General features: G+C 36.5%; 3 protein-coding genes across 8 annotated transcripts in view; 2 read left to right on the forward strand and 1 right to left on the reverse strand.

Annotated features, from left to right (window-relative positions):
• The window catches only part of nipblb (NIPBL cohesin loading factor b), a 48048-nt gene extending 44908 nt beyond the window's left edge, over positions 1-3140 (forward strand). For all 6 annotated transcript variants that reach the window (XM_077242169.1, XM_077242170.1, XM_077242166.1 and 3 more), the window contains 4 exons: positions 517-851; positions 941-1115; positions 1786-1956; positions 2044-3140. In XM_077242169.1, the coding sequence (XP_077098284.1) occupies positions 517-851; positions 941-1115; positions 1786-1956; positions 2044-2409 (1047 nt within the window). In that variant the 3' untranslated portion in view covers positions 2410-3140. The remainder of the gene's footprint in view (positions 1-516; positions 852-940; positions 1116-1785; positions 1957-2043) is intronic.
• A 4314-nt stretch (positions 3141-7454) lies between these two features.
• On the forward strand, positions 7455-16061 carry medag (mesenteric estrogen dependent adipogenesis). Its single transcript, XM_077242173.1, has 5 exons — positions 7455-7972; positions 8056-8186; positions 13381-13496; positions 13622-13792; positions 14860-16061. Exons 1-5 carry the CDS (start codon positions 7719-7721, stop codon positions 14878-14880), a joined length of 693 nt encoding a protein of 230 aa, XP_077098288.1. The 5' UTR covers positions 7455-7718; the 3' UTR covers positions 14881-16061.
• On the reverse strand, positions 15013-21086 carry alox5ap (arachidonate 5-lipoxygenase-activating protein). Its single transcript, XM_077242174.1, has 5 exons — positions 20906-21086; positions 20624-20711; positions 19741-19811; positions 17509-17590; positions 15013-16477 (listed from the first exon to the last, which is right to left on the reverse strand). Exons 1-5 carry the CDS (start codon positions 20973-20975, stop codon positions 16315-16317), a joined length of 474 nt encoding a protein of 157 aa, XP_077098289.1. The 5' UTR covers positions 20976-21086; the 3' UTR covers positions 15013-16314.
• Positions 21087-22080: the final 994 nt, after the last annotated feature.

The raw sequence follows: 22080 nt of genomic DNA on the forward strand, positions 1-22080 counted from the left end.
GATAGATCGTTTGCAGATTGTCGACTGATCTGGTTTGGTCGTTTTTTCCTACGCACCTATTATCTGCAGGTGTGCGATGGTTTTTTGTTAATTAAAAAAAAACTAAAATACAGTTTACAAAAACATATTGTTTTCTAAACATACTATTGTAGTGTTTTATTCATTTTTAATTGTCATTTTAATTTTAGTGATTTTGTGTGCTTTTGTCGTGTGTGTGTATATATATATATATATTTTCTTTTTCAATATTTAGATGTATCTTTATTTTAATTAAGTGTTAGCTTTAATTGTTTTAGGACATTTGAAGTTTTTCATCTATTATTCAGATTTTATTTTTATTTGAGCTTTATTTCAATTACCAAAAAGTGTTAACAGTTTTAGATTTTGTTAACAATAACAGCAGATCTTAAACTGTATTTGGATTTTGCTATCAGCGTTGCTGCATCTTTCACTCTGACTTTTTTTGTGAGCTGAGCTGACATTTATTTTTTCTAACAAACCTGCCTTATATTGTAGTCTTTGCTGAAAGAGCCAAGACCACGGGAAAAGAAGGAAAAGAAGAAAAAGAGAGGGAAAAAATATGGCTCTGAAGAAGAGGATGAGAGTAGCAGGGAAAGCAGCAGTGATAGCAGTGATGACGATGTCATTCGCCGGCCCAAGAAACCCAAGCGAGCTGCTGCAGTGAACTCAGACTCTGATTCAGACCTCGACTTAGAGGATGTGGACAAGGTGATGCTACGTCTTCCTGACAATCCCAATCCCTTATTGGACTTTGCCAATGCCTCTCAGGGCATCCTGCTGCTCCTGATGCTCAAGCAACACCTTAAGAACCTCTACGGCTTCTCTGACAGGTGGGCTTTACTTGCTTTCTGCTCTGGAAAAACTAATATGGTAATGCTCACTGGCTTCATAACGAATGCCTTTTTTCCTCTTCCTGCAGTAAAATTCTGAAGTACTCGCCTACAGAATCTGCAAAAGTTTATGACAAGGCTGTAAACAGGAAGGCCAATGTGCATTTCAACCCACGGCAGACATTGGACTACCTGACGAACAGCTTGTCCAATGCAGATCTAACTTACGATGTCAAGAGGAGAGTCGTCAGACAATATTTAGATGTAAACATTCAGATTTTCCTCTTTTGATTTGTATCATTTGCCTCATAATTAGGTGCTGTTTAGCTCCAGCTAAATGATTATGTGTGAATATATTTTTTTGGTGTTTTTAAAAATGCATTTTATTATTGCTAATATTTTTTCAGTCTTTTTAATCATCTCCATTTATTTATTTTTTCTGAAGTGGCTCAAAAATTAAATCGAGTGTTTTTTTCTTCTTTAGTTAAATAATCAAGACTTGTTTTCATTAAAAGACTAGAAAGAATTATTTAATAATTTAATATATGCATAAGGTGAAAATATGGCTTATGTGTAGTTTTATATATGATTTCGCCTTACATTTTTGCCATAAAGCTAAAATAAAATGTATTAGATGGAGGTTTTTCATTATCTAAATGAGTATTAGAACTGTTTCTTGGCATCTAAATGAAAAAAATGGTTAAGTTGAAGTACTAGTATTACTAAAACTAATAAAAAATGGCAAGCACAAATGACTAAAACTTAAAATTAAACTGAAAATATAAAAATACAATGTAAATAAATGCTGTAAATACTAAAATATCACTGTTTGGAACATTTTAATAAACAGTATGAAAAAAGAAAGACTTTGTTTTATTAAGCTGACTCACAACAATGAATCTAACTTACCATCTCTAACTTGTTCACTCTCAAGTTTAAAGTACTGATGGAACACTTGGACCCAGATGAGGAAGAGGAGGAGGGTGAGGCTTCAGCCCACGCAAGAAATAAAGCCATCACTTCTCTACTAGGAGGCTCCAGCCCCAAGAATAATGCTGCTGACTCGTACGATGACGACAGTGATGCGGACGAAAAGGCTCCTGGGGTAAGAAAGCTTTTTATTTGACTGTTGATTGTCTTGCATCTCGGTGTTACCGTCACTTTAAAACTCCATTTGTTTGTTCTCTTCTAGTCGTCAAGGAGATCCAGGAGAGGCGGAGATTCCGCAGAGGCATCGGGTCACATGAACTTAACGGTAAACGCCAAGGACGTCATCGCTATCTGCTGCCCCAAGTATAAGGACCGGCCGCAGATAGCACGTGTTATTCAGAAGACAAGCACAGGCTACAGCATTCGCTGGATGGCCGGATCGTACTCTGGTACCTGGGCGGAGGCCAAGAAACGTGACGGACGTAAACTGGTGCCTTGGGTGGACACTATAAAGGAGTCGGACATTATTTACAAGAAAATTGCCTTGACTAGCGCGCACAAACTGACCAACAAAGTAGTGCAGACTTTACGTTCACTGTACGCAGCCAAGGAAGGAACTTCCAGCTAATTAAATCTGTAATAACTCCAGAACTGTTGCACCCAACAAACTCTCAGCAGCCAAACTTCATCAGGATTCAACGTTTTGTAAACTTAAGTTGGAGAGAAAAGTACTACAGACTCACAGGTTCTAAGATCCAGTGCGGAACTGGTCGGCGGTTTTAAAAGGGTGGTCTGTTTTGGAAAAAATGTAGATGTGAATCCTGTACATCTTTAAGTTAAACGGAAAAGAAAGAAATGGAGCTCCTTCGCTGTTCTGCAGCAACTTGGTTGTTTGAATTTTTTTCCCCCTTCACTGTATCATAGTTTAACACAAAACAGAAACAAAAAATGTTTATATCTCTGACAAAAAAAAAATCTGTTTAAAGAAATAAACCTAAAGTGAATGTTGGAAATTAGTCTGTTGATGTTCTTAATAAAGTGACCTTGGAGTTTAACCTAGCACCGGATGGATTTCTTTAGCTTAGCTCCGTTTCCAGGGAAATAAACTTTTAAACATCTCCTCCGCTTTATGTTTTACTTCTTTTGTGCTGTAAAATGGAGTTTCCTGGACATAATTTATTGAGTTAAAGCAGAGCATGCAGTATCTGTTGCCGACATGGAAGGGATTTTCTTTTTGTAAATGTAGATTTTGATGTATTGGGTCAGAGTTTGGGTCTCTACACCCCACAGCGGGACAAGGGAACCCCAGCATGTGTGGAGGAGCAAATACTGCAATAAATTTTTTACTTCTCTTTGTTATTTGTCTTGTTTGGATTTGACTTGGATTTTGATTTTTACATCTTCGGAATTATTTTTAAAAGATAAGGTTAACCTTATAGTTTTTTGAAATTATTAAAAAAAACAACGTTTGTAAAGGTGCTTTTGGCTTGTCTGTGCATTTTATGACTTAATGTTAAGATTTATCGTAGATATCTGCATAAACTACTTGGTGTAAAAAAAAAATGTTTTTGAAAGTCTCTCATGCTCACAAAGGGCTGCATTTATTTGATCAAAAATACAGTAAAAACTAATACTGTGAAAAATTATTTAAAACAACTCTTCTATTTTAATATATTTTAAAATGTAATTTATTCCTGTGATGGCAAAGCTGAGTTTTCAGGATCATTACTCCAGTCTTCAGTGTCACATGATCCTTCAGAAATCATTCTTATATGCTGCTTTCATGCTCAAGAAACATTATCAATGACAAAAACAGTTGTGGTTTTACAACATTATAAATGTCTTTACTGTCACGTTTGATCAATTCAATGCATATTTGTTGAATAAAATTATTAATTTCTTATTTTTAAGTGTCCTGACCCCAAACTTTGAATGGTGTTGTACCTAGTTATTGATAATTTAATAAGAAACTGAGTTTACCCAATGGTAATATTTTACTGGAAATAGCAGGTCATAACATATTCTAAAATTTGGTTAATCGTTCAAGCTGTGCTGTGGTTAACCAGGCCTACTAGCTCCTCTGTCTTGTAGTTTGTTCAACCATCTAAACCAGTTGAACAGCTTGAAATTGTGGAAAACCTGCACCATCATTGAGTAAGTGTTGAAATTATCATTAAATAGGGAAAGCAATATGGGTATTTTTTATGGCTAATGTTAAACGGACACTGTAATTTAAGTTAAAACGATCAAACAACTATCAATATACTTATTTGGATGATCATATGCGTACATAACGTATGGAAGTAAAATAATGTCAGATGTTTTTGAAACAAAAAACCTGTTGAATTGCACTACTTGGAAAAAAATATTCATTGCATTAACCCTGCTTGTATTTGAATGCATTGCATTTTCAGGGGTTGTTTTTTTATGGGCTGAAATTTAGCATGGTTGAATATTTAAGCTGTGAATATTTAAATTCAAAGCACTATAAACACATTTTCATTAGTAAAATTTCAAAAATCCATATTCACCTTTCATATTTCACTTCCAAAATATTCAAACTGATTAAAAATACAACCTATAATATTCAACAGGTGGTTTTCGGTCCATTTTATTTCGCTTTGCAAATTCACTTCCACAAATTCAGTGGTTCAAATTCGACAGCAAATTCAACGTTGACGTCCAAGAACTGGTAAAGAACTGCAGGAAACGCAGTAGATTACCGAGCATAATCTCCATCTGCTGTTAGTCGACCTCACCAGCAGGGGGTGCAAGCGCGTGCAACAGTTAGAGCAAGCCATTCATTCATAAAAACTCATTTACAACAATTGAGCATGCATTAAGTTTTTTGTGATGATTATCTGGGTATATATGCGGAAAAGATGATAAAGGCACAAAAGCTGTTTTTATGTTTCATTCATGAACTTCATTGTTACTTTCCCTGTGTAGCCTTACATGTTATCAACTTTTTCTACCATGAACGGATTATAATCGGTTTCCCTCAATACCTCATCATACTCAAGGGTTCCCCTTCCATCAGGACAAAACGCTTAACGTATCTTAAATAATACAGTGAAAAGACCAAACTCGCACCTTATTGGGGAAGTATGCCTACTACATAGGCCTACATGTTAATATTCCTACATACATGATTAATCTGGGAGGAAGGTTCATAGCACTTTCATATTGTTGTCCTATATTGTAAAAAAATTTAGGGACCGTCTCTAAAGTAACATTCAATTTATTTGAATATATTGCGCATTATGCCTGACACCTACGCAAATTTAGGGACCGTCTCTAAAGTAACATTCAATTTATTTGAATATATTGCGCATTATGCCTGACACCTACATGGACACTTTACAGTTGGTTTTATGACTGCAAGTCGTTCTCTTCAAATGCTATTGAAGTTAAAAACGTGTATACCAATGTCGTATGTTACTTTAGAGACGGTCCCTAAATGTGCGAATGTCCAATGTCAAGGAAATGCCAGTATCACAGAGACTATTTATAAATAAATATAAAAGGACTTGTGTATCACTGAGAAACGCTCAGCTTTAAGCTGCTTGCCTGCGAGTTTGGTCTTTTATATCACTGTATTAGTCCATTAAGCTACGTTAAGCGTTTTATATGTCCAGCAGGGGAATCCTGACGTGTTAAGGGAAACACATACTGCATGCAGCACAATCGCCGCAATATAAGGTTTAGGCAACTAAACAACCAATAGATATGTCAAACTCAAATGTAACATTGGATCTGTATACATCCGCATCGGGGGAATAACATTATAAACTCGTTCACGATAGAGATGCATGTAACGTTAGGCTACGCAGGAAAAGTAATCGTGAAGACGCTAAATTTCACATAAAATATAATAATCACAGATACACTTACATTGTTGTAAATGAGTATTTATGAATGAATGGCTTGCTCTAACTGTTGCTCTGGTCTTCGTCAACAACACGCGCTTGCACCCCCTGCTGGTGAGGTCGACTAAAAGCAGATGGAGATTATGCTCGGTAATCTACTGCTTTTCCTGCAGTTCCTGGATGTCAACGTTGAATTTGCTGTCGAATTTGAACCACTGAATTTGTGGAAGTGAATTTGCAAAGCGAAATAAAATGGACCGAAAACCGCCTGTTGAATATTATAGGTTGAATTTTTAATCAGTTTGAATATTTTGGAAGTGAAATATGAAAGGTGAATATGGATTATTGAAATTTTACTAATGAAAATGTGTTTGAAATGTTTTGAATTTAAATATTCACAGCTTAAATATTCAACCATGCTAAATTTCAGCCCATAAAAATGCAAGCCCTAAAAATACAATGCATTAAAATACAAGCATGGTTAATGCAATGCATATTTTTTTTTCCAAGTAGTGCAATTCAACAGGCTTTTTGTTTCAAAAACATTTGGCATTATTTTACTTCCATAACGAGTTTGCTGTTTAATGTTCCAGCCTGGCCAAACTGGTGTAGATGTACACAAACCTCTCTAAAACCATCCACACATTAGTTTCGTTGTCTGCAAAGCATCTTAAATCTTCCCTGTGGATGACCTGTGACCTACTTTCTGTAAGATCTGAATTTTTGAGTTTGAATTTTTGAGATTGAATTTTAGAAAACTGAATTTGAAGTTCCGAATTTCTTCATCTTGAAAACTTGAATCTGAATTTTTTTAAACTGAATATTTGCAGTATAAGAATTCAGAACAAAAAAACTAGCTGTTTGAAAATACATGTCTATAAAATTCAGCCATAAAAACATTTAAATTTGTTAAATTTCAAATCTTCAATATTCGTTTAAAAAAAATCAAATTCAGAACCATTTAAACTACCACCTAAAATTCAATTTTGTTAGATTACACTTGCAAATAATTCAAATTTACACAATTCAAATTCAAATCATTTTGTCATATTATTAGCTCCATACTATGACTGGTTTAAGCTGTTTTCCTGCGTGGGGAATGACTTATTTTTTCCGAGGGGTTTTTTGTACCACAGGGAAACGCTGTTGCACTAACTGAAGGGTAAATTTACCTGAAGTGACTAATGGAAAGATGTACTAAATCACTAAATTTACCATGATTTACTTTTTTTGCTGTTTAAAAAGAGAACTGTGTTAATTAAACTTCAAGTTATTAGATTCTAGTGATGGGCATTCCGGCTCTTTTTCGTGAGCCGGCTCGTTTGACTCAGCTCAGTGAAAAGATCCGGCTCTTTTGGCTCACAAACGTCTCTTTAAAAAATAAATATTTTAACTATGACTTTGACTATGATAGATGTGAAAACAATTCTAATTAAATTATTAAATGAAATCATACTCACAATGTCTCACAATTTCTTTAAAAATGCATTGATTTGTTATGAAAAAACATTTGGATTTAAATTACAACTTTTTAATGTAGGCCTATAGAAACAACATTCAAAACAAATAAAATCTGAATCTAAACAACATAATATTTCCATATTAAAGAAAAATAAATAACTGAAAGGATTAAAATGGTCCCTCTTTTTCTCTCTTCTTTATTGCCATGTTATAACCAGCATGAATTATCTCACTAGTTGAACTGAACACACACACACACACACACACACACACACACACACACACACACACACACACACACAATGCCGACCATATTTTTATTTTATGAGAGATTTGTATGATTGACAGCAGCAGAATGTGAGGCTGATCAGACAGTCGAAACGAATGTGTGTGCGCCTTGCCTAATTTTTGTTTGTTGTTCTTTGAATTAGTCAATTATTTTAAATAAAATTAAAATAATTAATTATTTCATTATTACACAATGATTTAATTTCTATAGGCTTTATTTTTAAAAACGAGCCAGCTCCCGACGTTCACCTGACGTTACAAGAGTCGGCTCATTCGCGAACTCCACGCCCACCAAACGAACCAAAGCAAAGAGCGACTCATGAGCTGGACGATCACTCTTTCTGTCCTACCTCAAGAAGTTAAAAGAAATAGCATGCATCAAAACACCATTTCGCGGTTTGTTATAGACGTTATCGAGCTCGAGTCGTTTTTAAACAGCCCTCCTCGTGGATTCAGTGTCGAGCGTCGCGCGGGCTACACAGTCGTGAAGTGGGATCAGGAGAACAGCTGTGTGTTCATCGATGAAATCCAGTCTAGCAAAGGAAAGGTGATTTTCTGTAATTCTCCAGGAAGGTAAATGGATTCAAATAACGTCATATAGCAATATACATGTTTAGATATAGCTTGCTTTTTTTAACTCTTCATGGGAATTTTAGGGAAATCACGGTACGTACTTTGGGAGAGTACACGGAATTGAGACGACAACTTACCTCAATGACAATATACATACTGGTGTCTGCATGCACCAACACGACGGTCGAAGAAAAGAGAAACAGAGATGTTCCAGGTATGATTTATTATTGCTATTAATATTATTTCACACAGTGAAAGTCTTTGACCTGCTTCTGTAAATTAACTCAGCAATTAAAGGTGCAATGTGTAAAAACTTTGAGTATGTATTAACAGAAATGCAATATGACATCCATATTATGTTTTCAGTGGTGTATAAAGAACTTACTTAATAAACCGTAATGTTTTTATTACCTTAGAATGAGACATTTATATTTACATAACTATGGTCGACATATTGTGACGTCATGTTTCTACCGTAGCCGAACGCGAACAAACAGCCTACAGAGCGCGTTTCGTGACTACCTTGAGAAAGAAGCAGCAGAAAGCTAGAAGCTAGCCATAAACACCGTGAGTAGTGACTTTTCCCTTGTCAGTGGTGTAAAATATGTAGTTGGATTGTTTCATGTAACTTAGTTCTTCTCCCTCTCTGTGTTATGGCTTTGCTATGTGGGGATAAATGTGCTGGTTACGTTTGTGAGACAGCTGATTAGTACTCTTGTCATTGACCGTAAAACAGTAACGTTACAGGAATCACCAACCCGTCGATCTTGGAAGAATTTTAAGTCGATCACGAAGAGTTTTCAAAATCAGAGAAAAAAGCCTATTGTGTGTAGTAAATGGTGTCTATGGGATCCGGAGGCGCGCGCTGTTACATGCCATTTTTGCCGTGCGCACCTTTGGGCTCATGCGGACGCGTCGAGTTTAAACAAGGCTTTACGCTTTAACCAGCTCAGCCACAGTAACAGCTCATATTTAGCCAGCTAAACTTTTACTACCGTTAGAAAAAATATATAGTTGCATAGTTTCATGTGGTTCTTCTCCCTCACTGTATTATGGGTTTGCTATGTGGGGGGAAATGTGCTGGTTACGTTTGTGAGACAATCAGCTGATTACTGTTATTATATTATATATTAAGACCCTTGATCCTCATCTGACTATGGCTTTGTAAACTTTATCCATGGTGTGGTTTATAATGGACTGTGGTACAGAAACAGTGACAATGTTACACACTCTTGGCTTACTCTGGTTATTCTCTGCTGTCTCAGACGACGATATGTTTGTCCCATGTTAGACACCGTAGCTTCTTCGAAAGGGAGGGGTGAGCAGTGGGATGAGCCCTCAGTGCAACTCGCAGCCGAACCGCTAGATGTCGTTAAAAATCACACACTGCACCTTAAAAGGTAGGGTAGGCAATTTCTTAGCGGCTAGCAATAGCAAGCTGGTTTTGAAAGCATGAGATCCCACCCACTATTCAGAGCGTCTGCTAAGCCATGCCTCCTTCAAAACACATGAACCCACACATTAGAGTCTGAGATGGCGTTAAATTTCCTTATGTCTCAAAGCACATTACAATAATAATGAACGTAAACAACTTACAGAGCACTGACTTGTACCACCTGACTGCTGAAGATTAATTTTCACATTGACAGAAATGCATAAATCTTGAGTCTGAGGACGTGAATAGCTCTGGGTAGAACGTCACTTGTTGCCATCTCATAATTACGGTTACAACATGTGCTGATATGTGTTATGTCTGCGTGAGCAGGTGCGCTGTGGTATGGAAATACATATGATGTTGACAGGCAGGTAGGACATCATTTCGGACCGAATGCAATGATTGGACGAATGTTTTTTGGTCCTTAGACTTCCAAAGAAGATATATGTACATGTTTTAATATTTAGACCACTTCTATTATGGATTGCTATGAGGATGTGAAGAGAGTTTCAACCAGAATAACAAAAAGTGTTTATAAAAAAAAAATTGCCTACCCTACCTTTAAAAAAAAGGTTTACATTTTAATATGTACTAAATAGGGGTGGGCGGTATATCGAGTCGATATATATATTTTTTAAACTGATACAGTGAAATATCGATACAGTAGTTTGATACGAGCACATATGAAAAATAGCGGAGGACGCAGTGTGAGCTGTCCAGTGAAAGTACATAGTGCAATTTGTCCTGAACATGACACAAGCTTATATTAAGGGCTTCAAAATAACTGGTAAGATATAGTTAAGTTTTAAGCAGCTTGTCAGATGCTCTGACAGATACTGTTGCTGTCTGACAGATAAATACGTGCGCTGTTTAATAAGTTTGAGACGTGGTGCTTTCCTCAGTGCTTAACTTACATTTCACGGGTATATTCTCCATCTGTAAATGTTAAAAGTCAAACAAATATGTCCATTTCACTGTCAGGAGAGAACAAGCTTTCTGCAAGTGAATCTCTGCTAAAATTCAAGCTTCCGTGAATGAGCGCCAACACGCGTTTGCGCCAAACAGACGGAGCACAATAGAGTGCCGAAGTTAAGACGTCACTTTGTAGGCCAAAACGCGGCAGCGAGTTAGCATTTTAGCACTTTCGGTTCCCTCGCCCTAAAGTCTATGGGTTTTTTGAAAGGGTTTTTGCTAAATCGCCTGAAATAAGGTCTGTGGTTAACAAAGCCTCTAAATATTTTCACGTTTTGATCTATGACATAAAACACACCAGTTATAACCTGCTTGTGGTTTTTTTAACTTTTATTGTGTCTGCTTGTGGTTTTTTAAAATGTATATAGGCTTCAAAATGTATACATTTTGGATTAACTTGTAAAGATTATCTTGATAGACAAAACGTGTAAGGGTCACAACTCTTTGTTGAACACAGATCTTATTTTTTGCGATTTTCCAAAAGTCTATGGGGAAAATGCATAGCTTTTCGATCGAGGGTACCCCTGCGCCGCTAACTTCCGAGTTGTCCTACAAAGTGACGTCATAACTTCGGCACTCTATAGAATAGAGGGTTTTCACTACACGTCATCAATCCGGAAGTCGGCCATTTTGGAGGCACTGAACGTAAACAATGCCACTGAACTGAACGGACTTGCATACGGACTTGCATATTTGGCTGATTATTGCTGCTGAAAAATGGTTGTGTTTTGGTCTGTACTAATCGGTCGCACCGGGGAAAAACATTTCGAGTTCTATAGACTGCCAAAAGTTAAAGAGAAGAGTGCAAAAAACGGATGAAAGAGGGCGTTTGTGGTTGAGAGAGGCACAGCATCAGCCACACGTGTAAATTAAGCGTTGACTATGGTTAAAATGTTGACGTAAAATAGTTAACTATGGCTACATTAACACTGTCAGTCCAAATCCCATTATCTTTGTAACCGATTGGAATCTGATCAAAAATGATGTCCACACTGTGTGTCGCAGCTGTTCAGATCCGATTTGTGTGTTCATGCAGCTCTTTGGCAATGACGTTGCATTGATGGAGGGGTTTGCATTTGCAATAGAGATGTTATCTTATTTAAATTTTATGTGTAGGCGCCGCGCTGGACTCCTGCGTCTCGAGCTGCAGAACTGTAGGAGGCTGGTATTATCTTCGGCGGTTTCAAAAATAATAATTTTCTGCTTGTCCGGCACTTTGCAACAACAAAGTGCCTTGTTTCGGCAGCGACTTTCAGCATGGTCCCTATAACAACGTCTGACGTTTAAATTTTACATGGCGTGAGAAAGTCACATACGAGCGTTCAGACTGAAGCGGATTTCCTGACATGTCGTTTGAATTCATAGATGCCACTTACGTCACTAGAAATAGAACGCCGCCATATTGACGACCGATCTCGCCCAGTATGGCCGCCCAAACTGCCTATTTGAATGAGAGAGAAAGACAGAGATACATGGATAAAATTTTAATTTTAGGCTCCGATCCTTATTTGTTACCCCCAGTTTTCTTTTGTCCTTTATTATCTGCCCCAGACTTGCCTTCCAGGATATATATATTTATCTTGTACATAACCCGTCCCCATACAGTGAGCATCGCTTGAAGGCTTTCAAGAGTACAGACGCGTATCAATATGCTGTTGCTGGATGGGTAAAAGACGTAAAAGTGCGGCACCTGGCCACCAAGGACTTATATTTAATCATAGGAAATGTTGGTATTATAAAAAATTTTTAAATGTATGATTTTGGTGGTAGTTTGCTCTGACTAGGTAGCGAGCTGTTAGCTAGCTAAGTGGCTCAAGCTGGTAGCTTGCCAGCTGTTAGCCACGGCTCACGGCTAGCTTTCATTAATCTGGATTAGGCCTGTCTAATAAAAAAAAATGAGCTCGATCATTTTTACGGCCGCGATAATTTCCATTTGCATGCTTGATTGTTTTCCTCGTCTCTCTCTCTCTCTTTACCAAAGAGACTGGATGACAACTCTGTTTAAGACATAACCGACATATTTTACGTGAATACTCTCCAAAACGGACATTTAAACAATGTTGTATGTATTTTTCCATTCAGACAAGAAACAGAGCTCAATTCATTACTCGCGCACTGTATAGGGTCTATGGCTGCACACTTCGGGTCCGGTGTGTGCGCACAGAAAGATGAGACATGATACAATACGAGACATTCATACAATACGAGACATTTCTTCTATCCTTTTCTTTTGGTATAGAATAAAATACCAGTTCGGGGTTCCTCTTTCGTTCGTTGTTGCAGCCAACTGCACAACATATTGCAGGCATTACTGAGACCGTCGGTCGTCAAGATGGCGGCGCAAAAGATACAGTGACTTCATGTGAACCGAATATGGATGTAGCTTGAAACGTACAACTTATTTTTATGAAATTGACCATTATAATGGGGTAATCAAATGCAGGCTAATATAATTAGTTTGTGCTTTTATTTTTAAACTTCATTTTTAGTTTAGCCTTTAGTCAATTTAAAAACAAAAGCATTATTTTTGTTTTTAGAATGTAATGTTACAATGTTAGAATGTAATGTGATTTTAACCATCTTTTTGCAAATAATATATTGCATAGCCTACATTACATTCACTATATTTGTTTCCATATCGTTCAATATCAACATTGTTTGTAGGATATCATTGGGCAGGATGTGAAATATATATATTTTTTAAAATAAATACAGATTTTCTTTATCCAAATAGAAAAACGTAGAAAGTACCAAGATATATATCGTAAATCGCCATATAACCAAAAAATATAAGATTTTTTGGCCATATCGCCTAGCCCTAGTACTAAATATGTACTTGAAACAGTGATATTTATGGTCTCATTGATATTAACATCACTAAAGTGGTAAAAATTAGTCAATAGGAAATGCAATGTCACAATGTTAACACAGCAAATGCATCATTACAAAATACAGTATGCAACTGTTTCAAATGCCTAACCCTTCTTTTTATTGTCTATAGCTCTCGGATATTACGTGGTGGCGATAAATGGCATTCATCCAATGATCAGATGGGAGATGGAGAGTGGTTTAGACCGGACTCTTTCATCTGTTGCTGGAGAGAGCTATGTAGTTGATGTGAGTTCCTCTGTGGTGGAGATTTGTTTTCAATGATTTATGATGTACAGGTTCTGTGTTATTTTACTGGCAAGGTGTAAAAAAAAAAAAAATACTGAAAAGTAAATGCTTTTTTTTGTGTAAAGGTTGATGTTAGTGCTGCACTACAGGGATGGGTCGGTGAGAACTTTCAAATCCTTGTTGATGCAGAAAAAGTGAAACCCACCTGGAAAGACACGCATTTCACCATCAAGTACCGTTCGGATGCCCTGTTTGACATTCCCTACTGGTTTGGCTTCAGCAAACGACAGTTTAAGGTGTGTTTTAATAATTCAGCAGGCCTCTCTGATAGGGCTGCACGATTATGGCCAAAATGATAATCATGATTATTTTGATCAAAATTGAGATCACGATTAAATATCACGATTATTTGTGCTCGGTCAGTCCCAGGATCTCTCATTGCATACTCTGAGAAAGAACATGAACAAATCATATGGAAAATTAAACCACATATGTTGTAAAATAAATAAAAAATAAATAAAAAATAAAAAATTATTATTATTCAAGATTTAAATTAGTTTAATCTTTTGTCAGACAACATGAGTAAAACTGTTTGGTTTTGGTTTCTCAACACTAGCAGAAATAACAGTTGTTATATTAGGCTACTATTTTTATTATCAGTAACATATTCACACACATTAGCATAATAAGTACTGATCAACTAAAATTATCACAAATAGCATAATAGTTCAATTAATTATGTATATTTTTAATTAACAAAATTCTTTTAATTCATTTTGCTCCTCGAAATAAACCAAAGCCAACACTTCTGAGGTAAACTTTTCCAGGATTATTATTACTGTTAGGCTATTATTATTCCTCACAGCGCAAAGTACATCATTTAGATCATTAGACTGACATCTCTCTCTTTTCATACAGATTACAGAAACAGACAATATTTGTTTTCATTTTGAATTAGATAATTTAAAAGAAGACACTTGCATGTTTATAAAGATATATTGCTCATGAATGTATGACGAGTATTTGCTGAGTTTTGTTAAAGTGTAGAGACGTGCTCCAGAAAAAAAGTTCACGGAGACGGAGAGGCAGAAAGCACACCCTGTGGTGCAGGGATCAACTCTGATTGGCTCATGGAGGCAAGTGATCAGACAGTGGTTTACGGAGCGCTAGATTGGCTTTACAAAAACAAAAAAACACTGATAGGAGCGTTCTATGAACGCAATGACGCGTTTTAAATATCGCTCGATCACGCGAATTTGATCATGGGAAGCCAAAATCGTGATCGAAATTCGATTAATTGTGCATCCCTACTCTCTGATGGGTGTATAGTATTGAGAATGTGACTGGGAATCTGATTTTGCAGATCTGTTATCATGGGAGATGAGGTCAACGGCCAAAATTTTGTGTGAGACCGAAAACATCTACAGAAAACTTCAGTCTGTGGAATTAAAACCCACAGATGAGGAGACCATGAGAGCTATGTAACTGTAATTCATTAAATCACCTTAAAAGACTGTTTTATTGTAAATAAAATTTTATTTTTCTCATGTTAGCAATAATACATAAGATCATAAAGAAATGGAGATCACAGGAATTTAATCTTAATTATAATTCTGTTGAAGCAGTAAGGTCAATTTCATAAATAATCACAAACTCAAGGTAGTTACAGTACTTTTTGAAATGGGTTACATTCGTTACTTCATAGTAAGTACATTTGTTGCTTTAAATGGGTCATATTATGAGGCGAGTGAGATTATCAATGAGTGGATCTTTGAGCTGGTGTGAGTGAGTGGAGGCGGGGGTAATTTGCATATTCATAGAACCACGTATACTAAATGAGGCAAGGGTGTTCCGTTTAAGCTATTTTAAGGCATGAAGACATTTTTTTCAAGGAAAAAACATATAAATGTCATTTTTAAGGAATAAAATTATCGACTACGGGGGACTTTAAGCAAGCTGTATAATCCTGCATGTTTCTGATGACACACGGAGCAAAACATCACATTAGCCTCTGAGTTTACACATTTCTTGTGCTGTTTCTATTGTGTGTAGCAAATACTGCTCTGCATGTACTTTCAGAGAATCGTTAGAATATTGCAAAGTTTATTTTGAACAAGGACCCTTATGTCAGTATGATCTCGACACATTTCACTTATTATTATTTTGTTAAAATGTCATGCAAATGCAGACTTTGGAAAGAGGCTGTTGATTTTGCTGAACTATATTTCACCCGGCAGGAAACCTGCAATCCAGTGCATCAGCAGAACTTGGTACGTTTAAAGGCACAGTAGCAAAAAACTGACCAATTTAAATTTAAAGTTCAGAGGTGTGAAAGTGGTCATGAAAAAATGAAAATAAACTAAACCAACCTTGTAAGTTGACTCCAGGGGGTAAAACGCATTATATTACCCCTTTAAAACATTTCTTCAAAAACATTTTACTAGGATGGTACTAATAAAATCATCCTTGTGATTTTTTTTTTGTATTCTCTTGTGTTGATTTTTAAGTGTTTATAATATGTATATAACATTTTGCAATTAAATGCTTTTGTGACTATCAGTGTGATCAATGCTTTACTCTTTTCTTGTCACATCCTCTAACTGACAAACCCTTAACTGAAATAGTTTATCTACACCGATCGATATATTGTAGTCAACGTTTGAAGTGGACCAAAACCTTTCATCAAATACTTGAATACATGAATTTTGAACAATACCCGTTTTTGTCTTAGGACAACTTTGATACACTTTAAATGTTGACTACTGTATTTTCACTCTACTGTTTGAGCTCAGGGGAAGTTCAATCTGTCTGGCACAGTTCATGGCAAGAGCAGAAGGGTTGACGCTGCTTTGGTGATGGTCTGAATGTATTCTTTGTAGTCACTGCTGCCATAGGTGAGCATCAGGTGATTTATGATTCCCACAATACACATGAGTGACAGGAAAAAGAGAATTCGTTTCCCGAACAGGAAGCCAGGAGTGCTGTTAAGCATACAAGGAGAATACAAGTCAACAAATCTGGTGTGTAAAAATACTTGGGTTACACAATTTGGTGAATGGACATGTTTGTATAAAAAAATATCCTGGGTTGAAACTGTTTAGACACATTGATCTTATCAAAGTTTAGCCCATTCGCATTGGTTCAATAATATTTGTATTTAGATTAGCTAATGATGAACATCTAATAATGTTGGAATGCAGAACAGCCCACATTTGTCTTATGTAGTTTTAAGGATAGTGTCTCAAGAAGTTTACTGTACAGTTGTAATCCAAATGATTCAACCCCTGTTGCAAATCGGGTTTACTGGCAAAATTGACAGACGTTCAGCTGTTTGCAATGAACAAATCAAACAGAAGTAATTGAAATAGCTCAATAGCTCAAACAACAAATGTTTCAAGTGGATTCCCCAAATTCAACTGAAAATGCTACTTTTAATGACTTCTGCAGTCAGTATCTTTTTGTATCGTATTCCTTGTATGTAAAGGGCGATGATATCTTCTCTTAACTTTTTGGACCATTCTTAGTCCATTCTTTTTGGACTTAGCCATATTTCTAACGTGCAGTCAAATGTGACACTTAACAAACCTAGCCAATTCATATATTTCATGTGTTCTAGCTCAGGCACACCTGGTGCAACTAATGAAGCCCTTGATTAGTTGCATCAGGTGTGCTTGAGACAACACCTGTTTTGCAGATTTATGCTGTTGAATAGTTTTGAGACTGCAGAAGTCATTAAAAGTTTAATTTTCAGTTGAATTTTGGGGAAACCACTGGAAACATTTGTTGTGTTGAGCTATTTCAATTATTTTTGTTTGATTTGTTCATTACCAAGAGCTGTAAGTCTGTCCATTTTCCAATAAACCTGATTTGCAATGGGGGTTGAATAATTTCATTTACAACTGTAAAAGTTTACAATGTTTCAGTTGACTAATGCACAAGGGGAAAAAACATTTTGATGTCCAAAAGGGCATATTTGTTCACAGTAATGGATTTTCACTTTTAAAAATTGTACCTCTGGCAAGTCTGCCCCATGTAGCCAACAAAATACTTCTGCCGGACCACAAGGTAGAGAATGCCAGCAAAGGCAGCTGGAGCTGTAACAAAAATAGTTTATTGTTATTAAATGACTTAAAAATGTTCTTATTGTAGTTAAATTGGCTACCCAGCTAACAGGGAACGTTCTCAAGCTAACCAAGTTATGAACAAACATTCTTTCAGTAACGTTAACAGAATTTTCTTTCAAAGGTATCTGGTATCAAATAATGTTCTAAAAATTTTAGCACAAAAACATAATTTAGGCCGTGTGTCCACCAAAGCGTTTTTTCACGCAGCTGGCGTAAAATTCCAATTGTTTTCAATGGGAGCGCCGCGTTTTTTAAACGGCATGAGCGTAAGGCCGTGTGTCCACCAAAGCGTTTTTAGCCGGCTGAAAACGCTGGACGCTCTGCTGAAAACGCCTAGCGAAGGGCGCTTGAGAGCGTTTTGGCAGCGCTGCGTTTTTCAGTTGAGACGATTCGTTGCTATGATACAGAATATCCACAGCACAGTTTACTTGTAACTGATTTCGCAGATAATTTTGTTTCATACTAAAAATTTATTTTTCATCCATTTTGTTCGGTTAGCTCTGCTGGTAGACGTCGTTATACAGAAAGAATGTTGTGACAGTTGGTCGTGTGGTATTTGTCCCGCCCCTCCTCCACTGTGATTGGACGGCTGTGTAAAAAGTGACAGTGATGAGCGCAGCGTTTTACCCAAAGTTGAACATTTTTCAACTCTCGGCGACCAGTAAAAAACGCCGGGCGCTCAGCGCTTGAGCGTTAAATACTCGCTCAGCGCCTCGTTACGCTCATGGCGTTTAAAAAACGCGGCGCTCCCATTGAAAACAATTGGAATTTTACGCCAGCTGCGTGAAAAAACGCTTTGGTGGACACACGGCCTAACGAGGCGCTGAGCGCCCGGCGTTTTTTACTGGTCGCCGAGAGTTGAAAAATGTTCAACTTTGGGTAAAACGCTGCGCTCATCACTGTCACTTTTTACACAGCCGTCCAATCACAGTGGAGGAGGGGCGGGACAAATACCACACGACCAACTGTCACAACATTCTTTCTGTACAACGACGTCAACCAGCAGAGCTAACCGAACAAATTGGATGAAAAATAAATTTTTAGTATGAAACAAAATTATCTGCGAAATCAGTTACAAGTAAACTGTGCTGCGGATATTCTGTATCATAGCAACGAATCGTCTCAACTGAAAAAACGCAGCGCTGCCAAAACGCTCTCAAGCGCCCACAGCTAGGCGTTTTCAGCAGAGCGTCGAGCGTTTTCAGCTGGCTAAAAACGCTTTGGTGGACAACAGGTGTTCTGACGATTCATGCTACCCATCGAGATGTGCTACTTAATGCGCATGTGCAGACTCATTTTTCTTCTGCTTACCACGCCCATAAATCTATGTATTCTTGCTGTGGAGACTTGTAGGAAACTTTGACAGGTCAAAGATTAATATTTGATGATAATTTTTTACTTTTCACACCGTTTTAAAAAATAAAAACAGTACAGTATACTGCACTCTTAACTTCGAATTTTATTATAATTGTATTTCATATAGCACAAATCGTCAGAACAACGGCCTTATACATCATTCATGGAATGTTTGTTTTTTTCCTGAAACATTTTAGTTGGGACATTCATCTAATGTTTTTTAAATGTTATTCTTGTTACTTTTAAATGTTTGCAAAATTATATGTTGGCATAATTAAGAAAAAACATTCTAAAACCTGAACATTATAAACGTTCATAGAAATTTCCAAAATAACCTTTTTATAACTTATTAGGAACGTTAGTTAAACATTCTTAGAACATGTCTGTTAGCTGGCTAATTCCCAAGAAATGAATGTAGTTACTGTACAGGTAATTTCTCTGACTCATAGCATTTTATTGGGGCTGACTCGCATTATGTATGCGTTGGTTGGTTAGCAACACGATTACTATTTTTTTTTATTATGATGAGGGATATTTGCATATTGGTCATCATAGCATGAATTATTACCAGAGAAATGCAAACCATTTCTACCACATTACAAAAGGGGTAGTTTCTGGTATCCTTCCACCATATAGTGAACATTGATGATTAAAAAACAAAGGCACTTTTAATTCTATAATTAAGTGTTCATTTAGTCAGAATGTCATAAAGAAATGTTACACCTTTTATTGATGAAAGTGTTGGTATGAATTAAATCATGTACCTTGGCTGAGGCCGATACCAGCGCACCACAGTACTGCCAGAAATGTGGGGTATGTGTCCATGCAGTTTCGACTTAAATTGTGTAGAAAAAAACAAGTACATAAAGCATTATGAAGCAGTTCATTAAATTGTAATAGCATGCATAACTTTTCATACAGTCTCAAAAACGAACTCTTATTGTCTCTGTGAACTCAGTCACGCAGCTGGTATTCCTTTTGACCAAACACTGATGTACAAATGTGCTGTCAGTTCTTACATCAATGTAGCTTTGAGAAACATTGTGAAAGAGTTGTTACTTCCTCTCTGATGGTGGTTAATGACACTTTTTTTTTATAATTGCATCTAAATTGAGACAAACATCTAAACCAGAAACCAACAGTCTAGATATGCAACTGATAATAAGTCCTTCAGTTTGGTATATTCTGCATATGTGAAATGTGCAGAAAATAAAAATATGTAGGAATAGCATAATACATAATAGGGCCAGATGCTTTTTTCTGTCTTTTTTCCCTTATGTCCACATTAGCCCAATTTACTTTTAATGTAAGAAATGTTTTGAGAAATGAAATTGTAAAACAAAAAAAGTACATTCATAGGCTTTCAATTACAGACAGACCAGTGAAGCCCTATTGCAACATTATGATTATGTATATAAAGCAGGAAGTTGGTTTCACCAACAACAGGAAAATGTGGAGCAGTTATGCAAAAGAAGTCACACCATCACTACTTTATTAATGGATTCTTCATCTGTGTGTATATATATATATATATATTTATATATATAATAACACTCTTTTTGGTTTGCTTCTAGTCATTGATCATCTTAAATTATTTCAAATTCCATAGTGGATGAACTGAGTGGAGAAACTTAAATCAATACTCACTTTGCACAGGACAAGCGCTCAAAAGCTGTAGAATGTTGTTTAGAATGAATCCCTGTGCACTCTTTTTCAACCTTTAGGGCGAAGAACACTAAAGGAGAAGTCACTATATTAGAGATCAGGTTTTATGGGTATTTTAATGAATTTGCATGTTTATACATTGTGGACTAATTCCTTCTAGATGTAAAAACACAGCACAATGTTTTCAAAGATGATTTGCATACACATTCTGCATAAACATCATTCAACTATACAACTAAAAAGAGTAAAATCTAAATGTCTTACCATTCTGAACAACGCTGAGAAGAGTGACCAGCACTAGCAAGATAATGTTTTCCATCACTTCAGCATCCATGTTCTCCGAGTGTAAACTGAAACAGGTCTGTTTCAGCACTGTAGGTCCGACTGCTCTCTGATCATTTTATCATATCATCACCACTAAACTGATGCGTTTCCTGGTGGGAGGGCAGCTCTCTGATCATTTTAATATAGATAACATCAGCACTGAACTGATGCGTTTCCTGGTGGGAGGGCCACTAGAACTTCTCAAACTCACTTCTGCTTCACGATGGTGCATTTAGTCACTTTTGAAACAAGATATCTTAGTGTGGTAAAAACTTTTCCTGGTACAGCTTTTCGTTTAGCAGCTCTTCGTTTCACAGCTCATCCTATCAGCTATTACAGGAAAAAATGCAGTTTAACCAACACACACTGAATCTACAGAGGAAACTGACAGTTTGTTGATCTTACTGTAACAGACTGCCTTGGTCTTAGCTGGTCTCACACTCTAAATCCCTGAAACTTGGTTCTGGATGTCACCAAACACTGCATATTTTTGGGTGTCTCCTCATCAGCTTATTAGCAGTGAGGCGCCATGTCCTGACATGGTTGTGTCAAATAAGGGAAACATCCAAAATGTGCATTTTCAGAGGACCTTCTTGACCAGGAGTCCAGGACTGATGACATCTGCTCCAAACCCAGCCAACAGACCAAATGGTACTGTCACTTTTATATTTAAACACTGATTATAAGTAGTCAACTTCATGCAGTTCATTAGGCCTGGTGAATTCAGTGTGCTGATGCACAATACATCACCATTGCAATTTAATTTGTCAATACAAGATTTTAACCAAAAATTTACATGGTCTCAGTTTACTTTCCAATGTTTTTTGTGAAAACCAGACTACTTCAATATTGCATTATCAATCATAATGATTATTTTAATATTGATTTGAATATTGTAAAAGGTGAGTTAATGAGGAAATGGATATTTTATTGTTCCAACTGTATTGTGCAGGATTTATATTTGCAGCAAATACTTGACTAAAAACACACTCCTGAACCAGAAAAGGCTGAATACATTGAAAACATTAACATTTCTTATTTGTAGAATTGCCGTATTCCTTTTTTTATTGGTAAATGTAAATGTGTACTATTATGATTGCTATATTTTTTATTGG

The sequence above is a fragment of the Siphateles boraxobius genome, unplaced genomic scaffold (genome assembly GCF_051911475.1).
Source record: "Siphateles boraxobius isolate OS27281-9 unplaced genomic scaffold, OSU_SipBor_1 25, whole genome shotgun sequence".
NCBI classification, from domain to species: Eukaryota; Metazoa; Chordata; class Actinopteri; order Cypriniformes; family Leuciscidae; genus Siphateles; species Siphateles boraxobius.